Below are 22,038 nucleotides of genomic sequence, written 5' to 3'. Positions count from 1 at the left end.
TGCGATTCCCGCGTTGAACTATGAACTTCTGATTTGAGAAGCAGTCGAGAGCTGGTCAAGTTTTTCGCGGATTGTATAGTGACAGAACCATAAAGCAGTAGGATTCTAATTAAAAACGACTCGTTCAGAGTTGGGTGACTATAACTTTATTTATTGTGCACTTTCGACTTTACAACTTTGCAGAACGTTTACATTTATAAACAGCTATGTAACACATTGTTTGAAAGGTAATATACGAAAGACCATAATAGGGGCACTTTAAGTTAAGGGTGTCCAAACTACTTTATGGGCGCCATGTGGCTCTATTGTGAAGAAGAAAGGGGGATCTATCTGAACTCTGGCAGGTCTAGTGTGCGCGCGAGCCCTCTAGCGGAGGATTTTAGTTCTTCAGCTCTATGTGTATGTGTGTGTGTGCGTGTGTGTGTCTGTGAACTCACGCGCTCCCCGCCGCAGAGAGGAAGAGGTTTCTTGTTACTTTGTTAGTTTAATGTTTCATGAAAGCCTAATGCGTCGTAAACTGTCAGTTCGCATGATTTATAACCTCTTAAGAATAAGATGCTGCTGCAATTATAACTTATATATTATAGGCTACTGAGTGCATAATCTACCCCACAAAAGCCACACTCTTACCAAATTAATTTAAATAATATTTTGATTCAAATATTATAAAGATTTTCTTAATCTCACTCCAAAACCAAACTAAATCGTGACTAGACGCGTTTCCCACAATACCCTATTACTTGTTTATTTGTTTTGTTTTAATGTATGCAACTGAGAGTTATTGTGTCGATGGGATGTGGATGCGGTTGGGAGGGGAAAACTCAGGACTGACATGTGTGTGTGTCAGAGAGAGAGAGAGGGGATGTAAATCTTTCACTCTGTTCAGAGCTGTATCAGTGGACTCGCGCACTGATTGCAGTTGCTTCTCATAATTTATGAAGAGACTCCTCACCACAAACATCAGAAGAATTCATCTGGAAAAACCCGCATTCAAGACTACGATTGCTCAATAATGCTATTCGCTAATTTGTAAAACTTAAGCGGACACACATGAGGAATGATCAGAGCGATTTGAGTCTATGAAGGAAGTATGACGCTGAATGTATTATTTCTGAGCCCATGTAAAGAGTGAATAATCTATCCGCAGTGTACTTCATCCAGGACGCCCTTCATCCAGCATGTTCACTGTGACTGTAGTATTTCTGCTCGTGGTGAGTAAAGTCTCCAACTCAAAATGCACCTCTAGTAGCCTACTTTTTCTTGTCACACTTGAGAAAGTGGAACATAATTTATATAGCAGACTATGAGTAAATGGAGACTATTAAATTAAGTTTAAAGACGTAAAGAAATCGTGAAATGATTTTGTGCCTTTTGATTGTGGAGTTTGAGATTATTGAAATTACACAATATTTTTTTAACGATATTGATTTATTTGATATATATCGTGATTAATATATTTGACAGCACTAATATATATACATATATATATATATATATATATATATATATATATATGTATATATACATATATATACATATATATATATATATATATATATATATATATATATATATATACATATCAGTGGCAAAGTCTCAATTAACCTGCATTCACCCTATTTAATGCATAGGGCACTGTACTGCATTTATAATAACTTATATTACACTTTATAATCAGATGCATATTCTCATGAATAATTTAAAACTATAGTACTTATCTATTCATGCATCTTTTAATGCATTACAAAATGATCAAAACACAATGTCATGTTTTATAATGCATTCAATCCTTTAAATGTTTAACAATGTAGACACGTGTCGTAATGCTTTATAATTGTTTATAGTGTATTATAAGGAATTATGAAGACCTTTATTATATAATTATTATATAATGCATCATACAATGAGGCTTCATACAAACTTCAGATTAAATTGTCACGCCCACTTTGACAGACAGCACATTGTGTTCTTGCACTTGTCTCGCTAGCTGAAATGTTATTTTTCAGGCTAATTGTTATTTAGTTTGTGTGTGTGGGTTGAATGAGGGGTGTGTATGCGTGTGCTACTGATGATTCATCAAGTATACCACATAACTGCAGGCACATTTATGAGCCTAACTGCTTAATTCTCTATGTTTGTACCAATTTCCTGTGTTGTGGTCACATGTCTTGTTTCAAAACCACACCCATCTGAACAGTATGATGGGCATGTGGGCAATAACTACTGTATGTCGCAGACTCGCAGTCAAGAGGATGTCAGCCCGTGTCCTTCATATTAGTGTCATTTTTCTGGTAGCTGAATTACTGTACATTTTTTTCCCATAATATAAGCATACAAACACTTAAGCAGTATAACATGTTTTATGGATGTTTTTACTTGCTTAGAAAAAAAAAGTACCAAGTACGTGTAGACATGTTCCATTCATCCATTTTAGGAGAAAACAAATGAAAATGTTCTGGCAGTTGGCACACTCACCAGATCTCAAGACCCACCAAGATCTGTGTCACAAACTCAATATATCATGCAAGATGTACATGACATGAAACATGTCTGTCTTAGACACATGCATAGAATTAACATTTTATTAAGAATATGTGAGTGGTTCTTTCCCCATGCAAAAGTTATATACGCAGTGCAAATGTGTACTGGGTGGTGGTCACTATAAAGTGGTTGCTTACTGGCCCAACTCTCTATGAGATTTTTATCCCTAGATATGACTCAGGTCCCACCTTCAAAAATAAGTATGTGATTTTTTTTATCTACCAGGCAAAAATCGAAAAGTTTAACCAAGGGGTGCTAGAGGTTTGAGAAACTGACCCTAAAAGTGGTTTGATGACTTTTTAGAGCTTGCCATCAGAGGTGGAAACTCCAGGGGTCAGAAAGTAAAAGTCCTGCCATATGTTTATTCCACCCATGAACTTAGCCACCTGATTTCACTAATTAGTTCTAATTAGCTAGTATCTCCTGGCTGAAAAACTGTGCTAATTAGCAAATCCAGGTGATTGGAACAAAATACCGAGGAGGACTTTTACTTTCTGAACCTGGACTTTCCACCTTTGCTTGCCATGTATCATTATGCCAAATTGCCAACTGTTTATGATACAATTCTAGAGCTTTTACAGGCTGAGGATGTGGAAAAGTAAAGTCAAATAAAATAATAAGATAAAATAGGTGCCTTTGCACTTGAATATTCTTCAAATAGACTCAAGGCTTCTGGAAAACTTAGAAAATCATATAGCTTTTAAGTAGAAACTAAAGCAATTGAGAGAGAATGAAAGAGCTTCATTAGCTCCAGTATGACCATTAGTGAGTCAGCTTTGCCAGAACAGTGGACGACTTTGAAATGTTGACAAGTGCCAACAGGCTATAAGGGTTAAGAGTTAAGTGCATTCAGGCATACAAACAACAGCTCTCAAACATCATAGCCTATGTGACAGACCTAATGGGAAGGAGAAACGTTCTGCAGATCTGACAAATTCCACCGCATGATATGCGCTTACATTTTTTGCCAATCATTCTGTGGTTATTCAGTATGTACCATATCTGTCATGACAACTCACTAAATAAAAATGATGTTAGTTTGGACAGCAGGTTCTCAGTATTATAAAGGAGAACATTGGCATTTATTTAAAAAAAAAAATTGTTTATGATATTTAGTGCATTTATTAAATAATCATGTGCAGATGCCTATAATACATACAATTTTATATATAAAAAAAATATATATATAAGAAATAAAGAGAAAGAGGGCTATGCTTGTAACAGAGAGGCAGGGACGAAGCAGAGAGAGAATCCACATGCGAGCACTACTTTAATAACAATACAAACAGGTAATACAGGGCAAACAAAGCCACTCAGGACAGGAACATGGTACCGCAAACAACAACTGACAAACCACAAAAGAAACACAAGGGCAATTTATACACAAACTACAAAACATGGCACAAGACAGGAAATAACACAAAAGTCCTCACACAACACAAGAACACAGGCTGAGATCGTAACAATACTAGAGCTGTTTAGAGGGTGTGAACAATAAACAAAACCTCACAGTCTTCATAATTCTCAGTTTCACCACTAAATGAATTAACTCAAATTAATTTATGAAATAATAAATAATGAATTATAAAACTACTATAAGTATACCAGCCTTACACGGATACATACGGTACGTTGTGTATATCACAAATCTCAACTGCTTAAATGTTATATCTAAAAGAAAATACCCTTTATTATCGTGCAGCAATATATTAAAAGTTGGACATATAGTACTTTACCTGCATACAGTACATTCTATATACACTATATAACAAATCTCGGCTGTGTGATTGTTTAAATCATCACAAAGTGTAAATAGCTCTATATACAAAGTTATCCATATTGGTATCGTTATCGGCCCAATAAGAAAATTTGGCCAATATATTTAAGCTGATAATTAATGGATTATTTCCTTCAGCTGAGACACTTCAGATGTGCAATGTTCGCCATGATTGTTTTGAATTGCTTGAAATATGATCTGAATCACTTCAAAAAAAGGAAATGAATTGATACACCATTTTACTTTATGCAATATGTGGGTAAAATGGCCAGAAATTAATATTCCCATTCAATGCAATGTATCTATATTTGCACATTAATGTGTTCTTGGAGCAACATTTAATGAAAAAAGAAGTGTAATAATTGGAGTAATAATTAGCAACATTTTAATAATAATAATATCTAATTTTTCATAGGAATATTGATGTATAATTTATTTCCATATTCACTTGTTGTGTCTCCCAAAATGCCTGATAAACATGATTTAAGTCCTGATGTCCTCTACAGTGGACACGTATGAAATCAATGCCCTGTTCTGGAACAGAAAGTCATTTTTTGATTTGAAACCCCATAACGTTTTCCTGAGATGTTGGTTTATGAAATACAATTTGAAAAGTAGTCTGAATTAAATTATAATTACAATATATTATCATATTTCCATACATGTGCTACATTTGATCACTAAATAAATGTCAGACATTTTTAAAGACCAAGGAGAAGTTGTTTTCATGGTGAAACCTCCAAACATTTGGTATCTCTGAAAAGCCCTGAATGTGCTCTTTACAGGACACGTGACATGTGACACGTATGATGTCAGAGAAATTCACTAAAAAATAATGTCCACTACAGTAGACAAAAGTCTATTCCTGGGTCCCAGGAGGCTACATAAAATTATAATGAGAATAATGGATTTTAATTGTGAGACTTTTGTTTTTGTAATCAGGCTCTCAAAAATTATATACAAATTTGGATTTAGATTTATCGCCCAATATATCGGTTATCGGCTTTCAAATATAAAATAATTATTGGTTATCGGTATCCGCCAAAATGTTCACATCGGTCATCCCTACAAAAAACATAAAAGAACTTTGCTGTGAGTATATGCTGTGAGTGTTTCTCAATTCTACATATAGCACCTTTAAGATATTATATATCAAGGTTTTCTGTAAAGCTTTGAAACAATGTGTATTGTGAAAAGCACTATACAAATAAATTTGACTCACTCGGAACACCTTAGAAATGACATAGCAGCACGCTTTTCAATTTCAATATGCTTGCAGGACAAGCACCATTCCCATTTTCTCTAGAAAATGTAAAAATGTGGTTAAAGTTCACTGAAATTAGACAATTTCACAATCATGAAGATTTGACACCAATGATTTGACGAATTACCAGCCAAATGCTGATGAAAGCATTTCATTAGAACCATTCTTAGTTGAATGAGTAGTGAAAATAAATATGCTTTGAAACGTTACACTACTGAGTGTATCTGCCTAAACAAAACTGCACAAGTTACAGCAGCTTGGCCTCCAGTAATGCTGAATGTGACTGCAAACAGGTTCTATGACATGCGTCGTTGTTTTTGACCCTTCACACATTTCTAAAAACTTTGTGCGGCTAAATCTCTAAAGTTACCAATTTGAGTCATTGGCTGCTGAAATTTTGGGGGTTGTTGAACTTTACCTGAGTTGGAATGCTCCTGTAGGGGTGTGTTTGTGTTTTTATGTGTGTGTGGAGGAGGTTACCCGTGCCAGGGGGTAATGTGAGGGACAGGTAGAAACGAAGGGAATGTTAATTTGTGCTTACCCAACCTCCTCTTTTTTTTCACTCATCTCTGTCACTTCTCCAGCTGACTCACAAATGCCTTGAGGGACTCATCTCAATCTCTCTTTCATTTTATCTCTGTCTTTCTTCTCACTCTTTTAAACGTCATTCCACACACCTGTGTTTAACGTCGTTACTCTGACAGCCAGCCAATCACCTTTTGACATTCATGTTACACCCATCAACCATGCAACAGCTGCATCAGTATGAGGCTTATGTTGCCTTCAAGTGATGTTGGAAATATCGTATTTATGTGATGCGCACATGACTGGCATGACAATGTGAGATTTGGAAGTGGGAAAATACCATTTCTCATCAAGAGAATAATAAAACACATAAAGCATTTCTGATTTTTTTTTTTACATAAGCATTAAACTGTCTCAAAAAGTAAAATGAAAAGTAAATAAAAAATAAAAGTTACACTTTGAGATATAAAGTTGCCATTACGAGACAAAATGTCGCAACTGCAAGATATAAACTCACATTTGCAAAATATGATGCCGCAATTATGAGATACAAAAATTGCAATTGGGAGATATGTCACAATTATAAGAATTAAAGTTACAGTTGCAAGATTTATATGATTTAGTTTTATATGATTAATATGATTTAGTCAGTTTAGTTCTGACAAATGGAACAGAAAGAGTATAACAATTTTCAGACCGGAGGGAATATTTCCCAACACTTTTCTGTTGAATAAGACAACCTAGATACGAAGGCAACAACCCCAGAATAGTATTATAAATAATTAGGTAACAGTGCATTTTCCTTCTAATGGACAGAGAGGGCCAGGCTACTCTGTTATACAAAGTGCAATGATGAGTTAAAGGTTTACAATCTGATATAAATCTTAAAGCGCTATGATAAACGGCATCCAAAAAAGAGAGAACATAAGAAGGAGCAAATTGATACACCACATCACTAACCTCTTTCTTACATTAAATGAAAAACAAAACGTGTTTCTAAAATAAAACCCAAGCTTTTTTTTTCTTTTTTTCTTTAATTGAGTTAAGTGAGAGCTAAAAGATAATGTATCATCAACAATGATGCCAAGATATTTATACTCTTTTACTAACTCAATCACATTACCTTGTTAAGTCTGGAGAGGAATAAGATTGTCTACTACCTTTTTCGAGCTTGAAAATAAAATAAGCTTGGTTTTATCAGCATTCAAAACAAGTTTTAGTGTATGAAGCGAAGCCGTGATTGAATGGCATCAAAAGCCATTTGAAGCTTAAGCAAGGCTTGCTGTTTAGAAGGTGCACCACATGACTGTGTCATCTGCATAAAAGTGAAAATTTGCATCCTGAATATCACAATCAAGACTATTTATGTAGATAGTAAATAAAAGAGGCCCCAACACAGATCCTTGGGGAACACCTTTAACAATCTCCAATAGAATGTTTACCTTCAGCCTGAACACATTGAGTTCTTTCACTTAAATAATTTTTAAACCAGAAAATATCATGATTTGATAAACCAACACTCTCTAGTCTTTGCAACAATATTTCATGATCCACTGTGTCGAAAGCCTTAGATAAATCAATAAAAAGGGAAGCGCAATAATCACCTTCATCCCACTGATTCCACAATATCATTTAAAACTTTCAGAACGGCTGTTGTGGTACTATGTTTTTTACGAAACCCTGATTGATTGATTATTATTGATTACTTTGTTTACATTCAAATAACAGGTCAACTGGTCACTAATAAGACTTTCAATTTTTTTTGATAGGACACAAAACTGAGATTGGCCTTTAATTATCTAATATAGTGGGATCTCCCCCTTTCAATAAGGGAACAACAAAAGCTGATTTCCAAATTTCCGGGATAACACCAGTATCTAGTGAAAGATTAAAAAGATAAGTTAAGGGGGTTGAAATAATATCAGCTGCTAATTTCAAATACATAGGTTTCACACAATCAGGGCCTGGTGATTTATTTATATCAAGCGATTTAAGTGCTTTATGGACATCGAAACTCTTGATATGTTCAAAAGTGAACTCCTCCTTTTTAAAATAAGTTTCTGCACTAACAAAATCAAAATCTGAGCGTAGAGATTTTGCATAAGATTTTGTGACTCAAATGATGACCCAGAGGCAATAAAATACTTAAGCATTTGCTCTCTATCAGATATACCGGTAGAATCCGTATTTATACATGAAGGAAAATTAGAGGAATTTTTGTTACCCGGTATGTACTTTATATTCTGCCAAAATTTTTTGGGATTATTTAAATTTGTAGTAGTTTTTGCAATAAAATAATCAGCTTTAGCTTTCCTAATGGCGACTGTACATCTTTTTTGAAGCTGTCTAAAACAAATCCAGTCAGAACTAGCTTTTGCCCAAGCAGCATCCCGCTCGCGTATGAGAACAGACAATGCAGCGGAAAACCAAGGGTTGTCCCTGCCTTTAACTCTAAATTTCTTAAATGGTGCATGCTTATTAATAACCGATGTAAAACCATCATTAAAATATTGCCAGGCAAACTAAAGTTTAAAGTCACAATTTTGTTTTTACTCTGAGGCAGAAACAGGCTTACATAGAATTAAAAGCACAAATTTACCACAGAAATGCATTCTGCTCACGTTTCACGAATGAGGCCCATAATGAGCATCCCATTCTTTTGGCCAAAACCTATATTTATCAGTTAGAAAAATAAATGTTCATGTCAGTTTTTTAGCCAAAATCACAACGTAGTAGGTAATTTTGAGAACAAAGTATGGATTTGTGTACCAAGAATGACTTAGAGATGAAAAAGTTGCAATTGTGAGATACAAAATTACATTGTGATATATTAAGTTACATTTGCGAGATATTAAGTCACAATTATGTGAAACAAAAATTACATTTAAGAGATATGAAGTTGCAATTATAAGATTTAAAGTTACAATTTAGATATAAATTGTAATTTATATAAATATCTTATATCTTTATTTATAAGATATAAAGTCATAATTACCTACTTTTTTTTTTTTTTTACTCTGAGGGTTAGCTTCCACAAAGCACTAATTTTACAAACGATTACCACAGAAATGTATTCTGCTCACGTTTCACGAATGAGACCCCTGATGTGCATCCATTGCTTTTCATTTTGCTGCACTAGTGCCAAAGCCTATATTCATCAGTAAAAGAAAGCAATTTTTCACATCAATTTAATTTCAGCTAAAATCAAACGCACATCACGTTGTAATTGCGATTTTTAAATTTGATAACAAAATAGAGATTTCCAAGAATGACTTACAGGCATCATAAATTATCTGCTATTTTATCTTGTGAACGTAAATACAAATCTTTAGACAGAAGACATGCTTTGAAAGACAGATGCCCTGATCAGCTGCCATTCTTTGGCTGTACCTGTCAATCATTCAGTTAGATGTTCAAACGAAAGTTTTCGGAGAATTGAATTAAGGTTAAATGTACCATGAAGATTTTCTAGTAAAATGCATGTATTCCCTTTTGAAACTCTTTGATTTCTCTAAAGTAATTCTGTTGATAGGCATCATCAGATATTACCAAGACTAAATAGGTTTTGCTACATTGTTATATAAATAGTATTTTTGGCTCTGAGTCTGTGTGGGAAAAGTTGTCAGCTTCTGGGATTGCATCCCCTGGAGATAGACACTACATAGGAGTGGAAAATTCTGTACGGTTCATGTCTGTATCTACATCTGCAGGCTTTTTCAAAATGTTTCCCTATATTGCTTTATTTCTCTCAAGTTGTATAGCTGTAATATTGTTTGTTAGCTAAAACAAACAGGAAGTCCCTCCCTAAACATATGCCATTGGTTGATCCAAAAGCTGACATGTCAGGCCACTCAAAGTAACAGTACTATAGTGTTAGATTCTTTACGACTTAATGAAATGGCTTAAAGTCCCCCTGTAGTCATTCACTGTATCCCTTAAAACTCACATTTAATCACCAAAATTACATATTTAAATTTTTTTCCTTGAAAAACATAAAAAAATAAAAAATCAGTCATGCCTTAAAATAGCTTGAATGTAACTCTTCACCCTTGCCTCATTTAATATACACAGTTCTATGAATATGCAAATGAGCCCTGCCTCCACTCACTCACACCAGCTCAGAGATCCACTCGTTGACGATCACGTTGACGTGATTGGTTACAAGGTAGTTTGTGACGTCAGAAAAACACCAGTGATTTGACAGATGAGACTAGTTGCTTCACTGCTGTTTTAAGGAGAAAATACTGTGTTGCAATGCAATAGTGTTGACTTTTGAATTTGCACATGATTTGTCTTAAAGTATATTAAAAACACCACATAGACCTATAAACAACATTAAAAGCTTGATTTTCACCACATCAAAGTGATTGTCCCTTTTTTAAAGAACAGCCAATAAACTTTAGATAATGTTGCAGCCATGTAATATGCTTTTGCTACTTGCTAGTTAGAGGCTGGTGGTACAGTATTATGGTGCAGTCACACAAAACTTCACTAAGTAGGTTCAATATCAGTTGTGTAGCGATTAGTGGTCACTTCCGAACCAAGCAGCTGTATGTTTGCGAATTTGCATGTTAAAAGTTCAACAAACAGGCATTCGTAGTGTAATCTGCGTGGAGAAATGTTTGCGTCATGTGTTCCTCATGCAGAATTCTCGATCGTGTGGATTCCTATTGATATGACTTAATTTCGGCTGTAAAATGTTGACGTACAAAGGTAAATGCGACCTCACCTTTAGAGAGAGGGACATCCTCATTCTAGAGCATTTAATTGGACACAAATTTGTACACGCCATAAGTGCACATTTTAAATGCGTTCATCAGATGAAATTTTTATTTTTATTTCTGTATTTACACAAAATATATTTTTCTAATTTTCTTCCATATTGTGACATACATACAAATGTAATTTTTTGAAAATGAAATGCATACATAGATGAATTATTCACAATAAGATCTATAAAATCCATTTAGAAAATGTATATTTTAATTTCATTGTCCTCTTTCTCTCTATAGGGGAATGTCTTTTCTTCACAGGACTCGTGTCCTTCAGGGGCGTTCACAGTCAGCGGAGAGTGCTGCAAACAATGCCAACCCGGGGAGGGAATGAAGAAGCCCTGCGGAGCGACACAGACAGAGTGTGAACCATGTCTTGACAGTGAGTATCCACAGAGATGTTGGCCGCAGTGTTGCTAAAATGAAGCAGCTGTCTTATTTAAAATGCCATTTCCTGTGCTGAACTCTCACTTGAGGGGAGGCAAAGGGCTTTTGAGCTGTGAATGGTAATTAGTAGTTAAAGGGGAAATGCTTTTAGGAAATGAGACTTGACAAAACATTGTCTGGAGTGCTTAGAGACCAATCTGGGTGTTTTCAGCCACTCACTGCTGTAAGTGAGAGTAATTAAGGCAAAATCCTGTGGTACATTGTTGTTTGTTGCACTGGCAGGGTCACGTTACAGAGTGTTTGTACGAGGTTTGGGAGTTGGACTTTTTTTATTTACATACTGTAAGCTGGTCCTGAGCCAAAGTCCTGGTCCAGAGCCTGCCAGAATCCCACCACTTCCAAAATGATCTCCCACACGTCTGCTTGCATGACCCAGCTGAACAAGACAAGATAGGAGGAGAGAATGGAAATAAAGAACGATTAGCCAGAAATGTGACCAAAAATAGTCATCCTTTAGTATGTATTTTTGTAGAGATTCATAGCTCCTTAAAAAAATCATACTATATATATATATATATATATAAACATGTATATACATTTTTATATAAATACTTTAAGGTAAAACTTTTAATTTGACATTATTATAAGTGTATTTAAGTATGTTAAGAAACATTCTCTCTGCCCTCTCTGGAGTTCTCATTTATGTTTAATTCATGCATTGATAACTTCAGTGAGGTCCAAAAGTCTAATGTCTTTTACATAAACAGAACAATATCTCTCACAATAAATAGAATTTTTTTGTTTTGAGACATTTTAAAGTTGTCACAATAAGAGGTATTGATTTGTAGATCGCGTATCTAATTTGGGACATTGATCATGTGGATCTCTGGACATTGCAAAATTCATGGTGTTTTTTTTACTGAAAGTGAAAGCTAATAAATAATTTGTAAATGATGAAAATGTTGTGCTTTTTTTAAAGTGCTTTTGGAGAAATAATAGTAGACACAAATGAGACAATTGTTGACCTACATTAAGACCCTTCTGAGATCCCTTCTGAAACGGATCCCTAGAGACACATGATTGATATTACTGGGTTCTTTTTCTTGGGAGAAAATCAGAGAAGTCAGAGACTTCCAGGAGACATTAAATAGATTTCAATTGTGATTTTCTTACCTATGGGATATTAGCATATAAATGGTTTGTTCAACATATTATCACATTGACAGATAATCTAAACGAACCTACTTTTGAGTTCTGTGCTTTCTTTTTTTGTTAATAATTAGTAGCCTTGGGTGAAGGTCAGGGAAAGGCATGTCCACCAAGACCCCTCAACATTAGACCCACCATCCTCCTGTCATTCTCTACAACCCTAAACATTCTTCCATCAGTAATTTCCATCTCTTTGTCAGGCCTTCCCTAAGGGCCTGTGCTGGGACCTGCGTTCCTCATCCATCAACTTTAACAGTTACATGTTGAAAACTCCAAACTGTTCTTTTCACAGCCACATAAGTCATCTAATGCCACTTGACAGCACATCAGCAATAAAGTGTTGACATGTAAAAGTAGCATTTGGGATGAAAACAGATGTTTAAGATATGAAAATTTTCGTTAACCGGCTCATATTAATTCCTAACACACAAGTGCTGTGTAATGTGAAAGAACCAGGTGTGTTTGTTCACCATTTGACGTTCTCATAGTTTATAAAAAGAAAAGAAAAAAAAAATACAATGAGCATCCTGTCCAACCCAACACAGCGACATTGTCTTAACCAATGGCGTGATTCTGGCCCGTTGCACTACAGTGCAATAACAATATATTTATAGGTGGCTTTTTAAAGTGGATAGGCCCCACCCACTTAACGTCCACTTAACATTACTGACTGTAGGGAGATTTTTTTTTACCTTCATCTGCCTTCTGTTTACTTGCAGTTGTCACCACATTCTCCCATTACTGGACTGTAGAAGAATTCAGAAGACTCCTTTGCTTCAGTATTTAGCAGACTTGTGTTCTTCATTCAGTGCTTAATGCTGATAGGTTACTCTAAAACAGTGTCGTGGCTAAGTTAAATAAGATAAAGTCGTTATGATTGAAGTATAGTTTGGGTTCTCTTGAGAAAAAGACGTGTGTTGACCGACAAGGAACACATGCTATAGGACCGTTCGGACCGAACGCAACGATTGAACGAACATTTTATGGTCCTACTATGCCTTCTACAGATGATATATATTTATAAAAATACATTTAGACCGCTTAACAGAGTGATTGCTATCAGGATATGGGAAAACTTTCAACCAGCATAACAAAAAATGTTTCTGCAGAGAATCACCTACGGCACCTTTAAAGCAGTTAATCATTTTATCCCTTAAAACTCATCTTTGAAAAGTTTTTGAAAGTTTTTTCCTGTGAAAATAATTTCTTCATGCCTTAAAATAGCTTGAATGTAGCTCTTCACTCTTACTTCATTTAATATACTCGATTCATCAATATGCAAATTTGTCCCCGCCTCCACTCAAAAGTGTGAAGGCTCAACTAGCAGAGCAATAGTACAGCTGTACATAACACGAAAAATATTTGGTCAATAGTGTCAAGCTGCAGAACTGCAGAACCAGCAGTTTTAGACCAGCAGCCACAGAACGGAAGTGAACGGGTGGCGCACTGGCGCTTATTCATGTAAATGTTTTTTTGTGTGTGTGTTTAAGATATAAGCAATTTTCACGAGGATTTCGATATTTAACAACAATAATTTTAAATGAAGACACTTTGTACAATGAGCAATATTTTAAAACATTGGCTTTTAATCATGTTTGAAGTTAATACAAACACAAGTTAATTGTTAGTTCAATGATATACAACTTTATTTTGATTTAAAAAAAATAAACTATTAATAAATGTGTAACTGTGTTGTAAAGTGTTTTCCATTTGAATGCATTATGTGATATTATGTTCGTCATCACAAATAATACCTTAAGACAGAGTATGTGACGTATTTAATGTCAAATAGCTTACTGTATTTAAACATGAAATTCAAATCAAACATCATTATTTCTATGGCTGGGTATTGACACAAATTTCACAATTCGATTCGATTTTGATTCAGATTCGATTCAATATTGATTATTTTGGATACATGGCAAATTTTCTCAAGGAAAACAAATCTCTTAACTAATGCTGTAAATTATGGGAGTCAGTTGTAGCCTACTAGGCTTCATTAGCCTAATATAATATTGAAGGTAAAAATTAACTGATTTGTATACAAACACTTAAATTACACTTTTATTTATTTTTATAATAATAAAGTTATATGAAATATAAACATTTAAATGGTGGCTGTCATAAAAACTTTCCAGATTTATTCAAGCATGCATTAAATATTGAAGAACATTAAAAATTATAATGAATATGTAATATGGTGCAAATATTTAGCAAAATTCTCCTCTCTAGAGTTAATTTTTCTTGCTGACTAACGAGTTTATGGTCACTGGATATGGTTTTTCTGAGGTAAATGTGACGTTACATTACATTGTTTACAAGCTGTTTTACTGACGTCTTTCCACGGTTGAAACACTGATTGAGCGTTTTCATGTGACATGATACGGATTTCGATTAGTTGTACTCTATCTTTTAACACACTTTCAGATGCTCATTCATGTTTATTTCGCATTGTAACTGGTATTATTAAGGCGTAAGCGAAGATCATGTGCACTCCACGCTGCTGCTTCTCTTGAGCAGAGCTGCGCCAGAAAGATCTCACGCCACAGCGCCAAAACGGTATTTAAGTTTTTGATTTTCGTAAGAAAATGGACGTAATTTGAAATCTGAGACTTTGTTTCATATCAATAGTAACTAACAAAGCACAAATATTATTGTATGGGATGCACGCTACAATGTTCCATTCATTCATCAACTGAAAACAGGATGACTAGCCTAATCAATTCTTGGGATTTAAGAATCGATATCGGTTCGTAAAAATGAGAATCGGTTAAAATCGAGAAATCTATATTTTTTACCCAGCCCTTATTTCTACAACAAAATAATCTTAAATAAAGACTCAACGAAAACTAATGACTTTAAAGCCCATTGTATTGCATGCTATATTACAGACAACTACTCACTGCATTCTCTGTCATGCTTGTTCTGTTGTCAAATTTCTTATTCTTTTTCATAGAGAAATTAACATTTCACTTGTTTAAGGCTTTGCATTAAATGTTTATTTTGAATTTCATATGGATAAATACAGTATATTTGACATAGAATGCCCATGCCTCTGTGTCTTTATAGAGCTAATAGGACTTCCATGTGGAAAGTTGGCATACTTGATGTAAGCAGTGAGATTCGAGTGGTACAAGGGAGGGTAGGAATATCATTGGGGTCATCAGGTGAGCACCCTCCTCCATGGATGTTTCGTTGACCCACAACATCTCCAGAGGGCTTGATGGTGACACCTGGCTTCCCACATACACCCCCCTCAACTCTATATCCTCCCGTCTGATCTTGCCGCCAAGTTGATGTCATTCATTTTAATCCACAGTCAATTGCTGCTTCTTTCCACTGTATTCGACAGGGACTTGATTGCTTGTTGGAGAGAACGACTCCTAAACCCCATTTCCCTCAGTAGACTGGTTGTGGATGTGGTGACAAAACCCCTGCATTCCACTTCCACTGGAAAAATAAGTGCTATTTAAGTGCTATTTGTAACAACATGAACATGAAGGACCATAATACAGTCAAATGGGAAACATTTTACAATACAATACACATTGATTCATATATTTTCAAGATTAAAAAAAGTTACAAGTATTTGTTCTCATTAGTTTCATTAGTTTTAGCAGTATGAACTAACAAAAAAATATTGTTTGTATTATTCATTAATATGATTCTTAAAAAGAAATACTGTTCATTGTAGGCTACATCATCTTATGCATGTATGAACAGAAAGGGAATTTATTTAGTATTTTATTAAGTATTGCTGTTAAATATTGTAGATACTGATCTGATTAAAATCCAGGGAAAAATAGCTCATATTTAATAAAAGAAAATTACATGTAGCCTATAGACTCTGCCCCTCACTTCTGTCCTGTGACTGCTGATTTGAAACCGCGGGGGCGCTGCGGTTCTGCAGCTGAATATATATATCTCGATTTGGTAAACACTCCAGTGCGTATTTGCTATGGAGAATGTCAAATGTTTCAATTTACAGTGTGTTTTTGCAGCGATGGGAAATGTAGCCAATCACAGACATGTTTGTTGATCTCTTGAACGCAGTGGCCAATCAGGGGCGTTTAATTTAGTCAGAATCCACTCACCGCTCAAAACGCAGTAGTTTTTGTTCAGTGCTGAGTTCTGCACGCCCGTGAATACTTTCATTAACAAAGTATAGACACGAAGTAAATAAGAGATTCATTGTGCAGTGTAGACAACTTTATTGATTATAACAGAACTTTGTGAGATCGCAAACTGAGGTGAGTGATTGTAAAGGGAGAGATCTTTCTGTGCTTTCTTGGCTATACATAATCCATATTGAACTTGTCACTGCCAATACACACAACATACTCACGACATGCATGAGCAAGCAAGACATGCTGCTGCTGTACAAGCATACATGAATCACCCCTGTAGCAGATCTATACAGGTGGAGCTGGGGAAGGTGGAGGGTTTCTGAAAGCGAGCTGCAAACTGATACAGCAAAAAATAGGCAAGAATTTGAATGTTGAGCAGCAAGCTCATTGGGTACTAATACAGCAGGAACCATTTAGCTGTGCCCTATAGAGAATGATGTAATTGCATGCAGATTGGGTTAAGGACCTACAGTATGAGTCTGCACCATCTAGAGTTTCATGAAAGAACTTTGTATTGATATGATTAGCCTTTGGCTTGACTACGTTTTCAAACAGCTAATAATGTGTTTCTAATGTTACACAAACCATGTTCCCATTCACCATCTCAGAGTCACACAGCTGCCTTCTAAAAATCAACATCCCTAGAAATAATGTAGGAAAAGTCCCACCCCACACATTGACTGTACTGGTTAAAAGGTTCTTGAAGGTAAAGAGACATGAAAGAGACATTCAGTGTTAAATAGTATCTGAGTCCAGATCAGGGGGCAGAGCAAGCCTTTAATAAAATTCAAGAACGGATCCTAGGTGTTCCTGAAGGGTTTAAGGGAACCCCAAAGCATGAACCTTAATTTCTCTAATTTAATGTAGAATATGCTTTGCATCCATCTATTGTAAGTAGGGGAAGCAGCACACCTCTATTTAAGGAGAATATACCTTCTGGCTAATAGACTAGTAAAAGCGACCACTTGAGCAATGGGGCTAGAGAGGAACCAGTGTATAGTAGAGTACCAAAAAAAAAGCCATTAATGGATTGGGGCTGAGTTCAACATTAAGTGGTTTTCCCAGTCGCCAAATACATTGGACCAAAAGGTTATAAAGTTAAAATATGGATATTTTTCTTACAAAAACACATTGCTTAAGAAGGCCTTTATTTACCCACTGGAGCCGTACGGATTACTTTTATGATGGATGGATGTGCTTTTTTGGGCTTACTAAAAGTTACTGAAGTTACTATTCACTCCTATTATAAAGCTTGGAAGAGCCAGGATATTTTTTAATATAACTCCAATTGTGTTTTGCTGAAAGAAGTAAGTCATATTGACCTAGGATGGTTTGAGGGTAAATTATAGGGTAATTTTCATTTTTGGGGGAACTAACCCTTTAACTGTGCACTGGCTCGAAGGCGCAACACTGCTGAATGCGCTTTCTCTCCAGCAAGAGAGATCTCCTCTCTTTTAGATCAGGAAACGCTCTTTGTGAGGGAATTGGAAGAGAGTGATCACTGTACGCAACCACTCGGCCCCTAAGCAAAAATCTGAATGAGTGGATGCTTGTCGCCATCTTAAATATACCCGTATATGCAGGGGAGTGGCTTGGCATGCAAATTCCACTCGCCAATTCCATTGCCCGTTTTTCTACAACTCCCAAGTGAGACCCCATTTGCCAAAAACCACCAGCTTTGTTCATGAATATTGCACCTTTTCAGTTTTTCAAATGTTTATATTGAATTTTCATTAAATATTATTTACAAGTTTTTAAAAAATCTGCAGTTTTGCTTTGAAAAATTGTGGTATTATAAAGTGGTATAATTAAAAATAGTATTTAACTTCACTTAATCACACTGAATATATTACTGTATTATGCTAACAAAACTCTTTTAAGGGTTTGATCAGGTTAGAAAAAGCAATTTCATGATTTCTGTCATTAAATGTTTTATATTTTGGCTTTATATTGGCAGTTCGCCACCCTGCTCTTTAAATATCTGTATCGCATCAGCCATTAATAACCTGTCGGTTGACCACTACTTCAAACCACTACTACAGTCTCATATCTGATGAAGACGTGTATTATCAATTGTAATTATTTGAGACCATAGTTCCCTAGAATTGTATACTAAAATAGTGAATTATGTGCGGTCAGAATAGATTTCCTTTTTTGGAAATTAATAAATAAAGATATTGACAGGATGTTACCTCAGCATTTTTTTAGTACTAATGTTGATTGTCATGACTATACTCATGATAAGAATCAGTATAGTCAGAATCAGAATCCCCCCCCCCCCCCCTCCCTCCCTCCCACACACACATCTGTTGTCTGTCATAATGCATAGACATTCATTATTGATGGCTAGCATTATGCTAATGGATCTCAGAGGACAGGAATCAGGAGAAGAGTAGACTCAGAGGGAGAAAGGCTGAGTGGACGGGATTTCATCTGCTGGAAATGCACAGATTACCCATCATAGTCTCCTAAATAAAGCCCCAATAACTGGCCCCCAGAAGCCAGAACATTACCCCCTTATTATTAGGGCCATTAGTAGCTCCAGGCCACAGGGGAACCCATAATGTGCAACTCTATTTGTCCAGCACAAAAACACAATAACATTTCATCCACGTTGATGGATAGATCTAAGGATAACTATGGCATTAGCGTGTTATCTTTCTCTCTGCCACTGTCTGGTCAGTGCTTCCTTGAATATCCAGTGGCATTTACTGAAACACTTGGTAAGGTATAGGATACATGGGGCAATGTGCCTTATAGGGTTGTGCATTCACACACTGACACACACACACACACACACACACACACGCAAGCAAAATAGCGTCCTGAATAATTTAGTGATAGCTAGACCTCTATCCTCTAATATAACTGAATAGGATGGATGATAGGAATACAATACCATGCAGCATTTAGATATTTTCTCTCCACTCTTTGCAATATTGACATCATAATTTAGATTCTAGATATCTATGAGAACACATGCGGTCAAAATACAATGCATTACTTTCTTTCATCCTTTTTTCTAAAACTCTGAAATCTAAAACTCTAAAATGGACAGCCAATGAAGACCATAGGTGAGCAATATGCAAATTTGTCACAAACCTACATAGGTTTGTGCAGGAAGTAAGACTGGAATTACTGACGCCTCGTTTCTGGCAGGTCAGAATAAGACAATAAATCAATTTATTGTATACTTTGATCTTTTAAAACTTTGGAGACATTTTACATTCACAAACAGTGCATGAAAGGTAATATTCAATAAAGCATGTTAGGGGCACTGTTTTAGTATAACTTTTATATTTTATATTATAATGTCATTCTATAGAATGGTGCCATTTAGTATTTTAGAAATCATATTTTTATACCACAGCCCCAAACTGGACCCATAAGACATAGACACTGAAGGTCCACCAATATTCAGATTATTGGTCAACAAATATATATCTCCATTTTTTTTTTTTTTTTCAGGTGAGATTATTTAACTATTACCTCAATACTAAATTTGTGGTTGCATTATTGCAAAGTACCAATAGTTATTCATTGTTACTAACCCTAAGCCATAAAGCGATACATTATTTTAACCATGCACAGTAGTTTTAAAATTGATATAATTATAATTTGAATAGATTGCTGTGTAAATTCTGGAGTAACAATTTAATTCGATTGTTCACTTTTGATATTCCACTAGTAACTTTGCAACTACATGTCAACTACCAGTCATTAGAGTATTAGTAGACTGTCTGCTTAATATCTGCTAACACTTACATTTACATTTATGCATTTGGCAGATGCTTTTATCCAAAGCGACTTTGCATTTCAAGGTACACATTTACACTCTTATCAGTTCTTGCTTTCCCTGGGAAATGAACCCATGACCTTGGCGTTGCAAGCGCCAACGGTCTACTGTTTGGAAACAGGAAAGTTTATTTTACACTTTATTTTGATGCTCCCCAACAGACATTCTACTGAATCTGACATGGTTGTTTAAGAAACGAAAAGTTACGCACTCCATCAATTAGGGTTAGAAGAACTTTTGCCAAACTTATAACATGCTAGAAACATAATAATCACTGCAATAATGATCCAATCATAGACTCTTAAGCATTTGCATATTTAAATCCAGTGGCAGTATATAAGTGTATTTTGAACTATGAGGTCAAAAGACTCCCCAAATATGATGTCAGAAAGTCAGATGTCAGATCTATGGATTTACTTTAAGTTAACGTAAAAGCCCTGAAATGCACAACTACAGACTTTTTTTGTATGTTCAGAGAGATTGTCTTTGAACCTTTTCTTCTTTGGTCTTCAGGTGAAACGTTCTCTGAGAACTTCAGCCACACGGAGAAGTGCCAGTCTTGCACACCATGTTCTGAACTCATGCGCATGCTGGAGCCCTGCACTGACGCCAACGATGCAGTGTGTGTCTGCGACTATGGGTTTTTCCTCAGCGACGTGACAGGGCGCTGCGAGGCCTGCACAGTGTGTCCTATGGGCCAGGGTGTGCTGATGCGCTGTAGTTTTGACCGTGACACGATGTGCGAGGAGTGCGTGGATGACACGTTTTCAGACCAGGAGACATCTTTCGACCCCTGCCTGCCCTGCACACAGTGCGAACAGCCTGACATGGAGTTGGAAAGCTGCACTCCTCTCAGTGACGCTGTCTGCCAAGGTAAGACAATCGAGAATCAGAATCAAATAAAAACTATAAATAGTTGGTTTTCATGACACAATGTGACAAATTGTTTTTAAAATCAGTGGTCAAAAAAATGACCCCAAGTGTTGGCCCACAACAGCTCTGTTCTCTGGAGATGACAGTTAAAGTCAAATTATGACAACTAGATTTTTACATTTGTCCATGCAGGTCACAGGTTATTGGATGGTTTTTAGCATTTTTGGTAACACTTTATTTTACAGTGTCCTTGTTACACTTGTTACATGTAGTTACTATAGTAATAAGTATAAATGATGCATAATTACATGCAACTAACCCTAAACCAAACCAAACGCTAATCCTAACCCTATAAGTGTATGTACTTATTCAGTACTTAAAAGTATACACTGTAACAATGACACCATAAAATAAAGTGTAACCATAAAGTTTTACAGTGTTTTAAGGTGTCATTGTTACAGTGTAATTATATTTTTAAGTACTGTGTAATATTAAGCAATTACATGTACTTACTATAGGGTTAGGGTAGGATTAGGATTTGGTTGAGGGTTAGTTGCATGTAATTATGCATCATTTACTGTTATTACTATGTTAAGTACATGTAACATATGTAACAAAGACACTGTAAAATAAAGTGTAACTGCATTTTTTGTGTTGCTGCCTATGCGGTTGCTAAGGCGGATTATTGTCCTACCAATGTTTTACCTGCTGTTGATGATATTGATGAAATTTGATCTTTCACTTCTTTCACATAATGAAATATCATA

General features: G+C 35.6%; 1 protein-coding gene across 2 annotated transcripts in view; it reads left to right on the top strand.

Moving 5' to 3' along the window:
• Positions 1–823: 823 nt before the first annotated feature.
• Positions 824–22,038, top strand: part of ngfrb (nerve growth factor receptor b) — a 42,141-nt gene continuing 20,926 nt past the window's right edge. The window contains exons 1-3 of one of the 2 annotated variants that reach the window (XM_084134919.1): positions 824–1,211; positions 11,120–11,261; positions 20,912–21,271. In XM_084134919.1, the coding sequence (XP_083991045.1) occupies positions 1,179–1,211; positions 11,120–11,261; positions 20,912–21,271 (535 nt within the window). In that variant the 5' untranslated portion in view covers positions 824–1,178. The remainder of the gene's footprint in view (positions 1,212–11,119; positions 11,262–20,911; positions 21,272–22,038) is intronic. The other variant, XM_084134918.1, reaches the window with a different exon arrangement.

The sequence above is a fragment of the Abramis brama genome (genome assembly GCF_963993115.1).
Source record: "Abramis brama genome assembly, chromosome: 14".
In the NCBI taxonomy this organism is placed as follows: domain Eukaryota; kingdom Metazoa; phylum Chordata; class Actinopteri; order Cypriniformes; family Leuciscidae; genus Abramis; species Abramis brama.
This window is presented reverse-complemented; position numbering and strand designations above follow the sequence as displayed.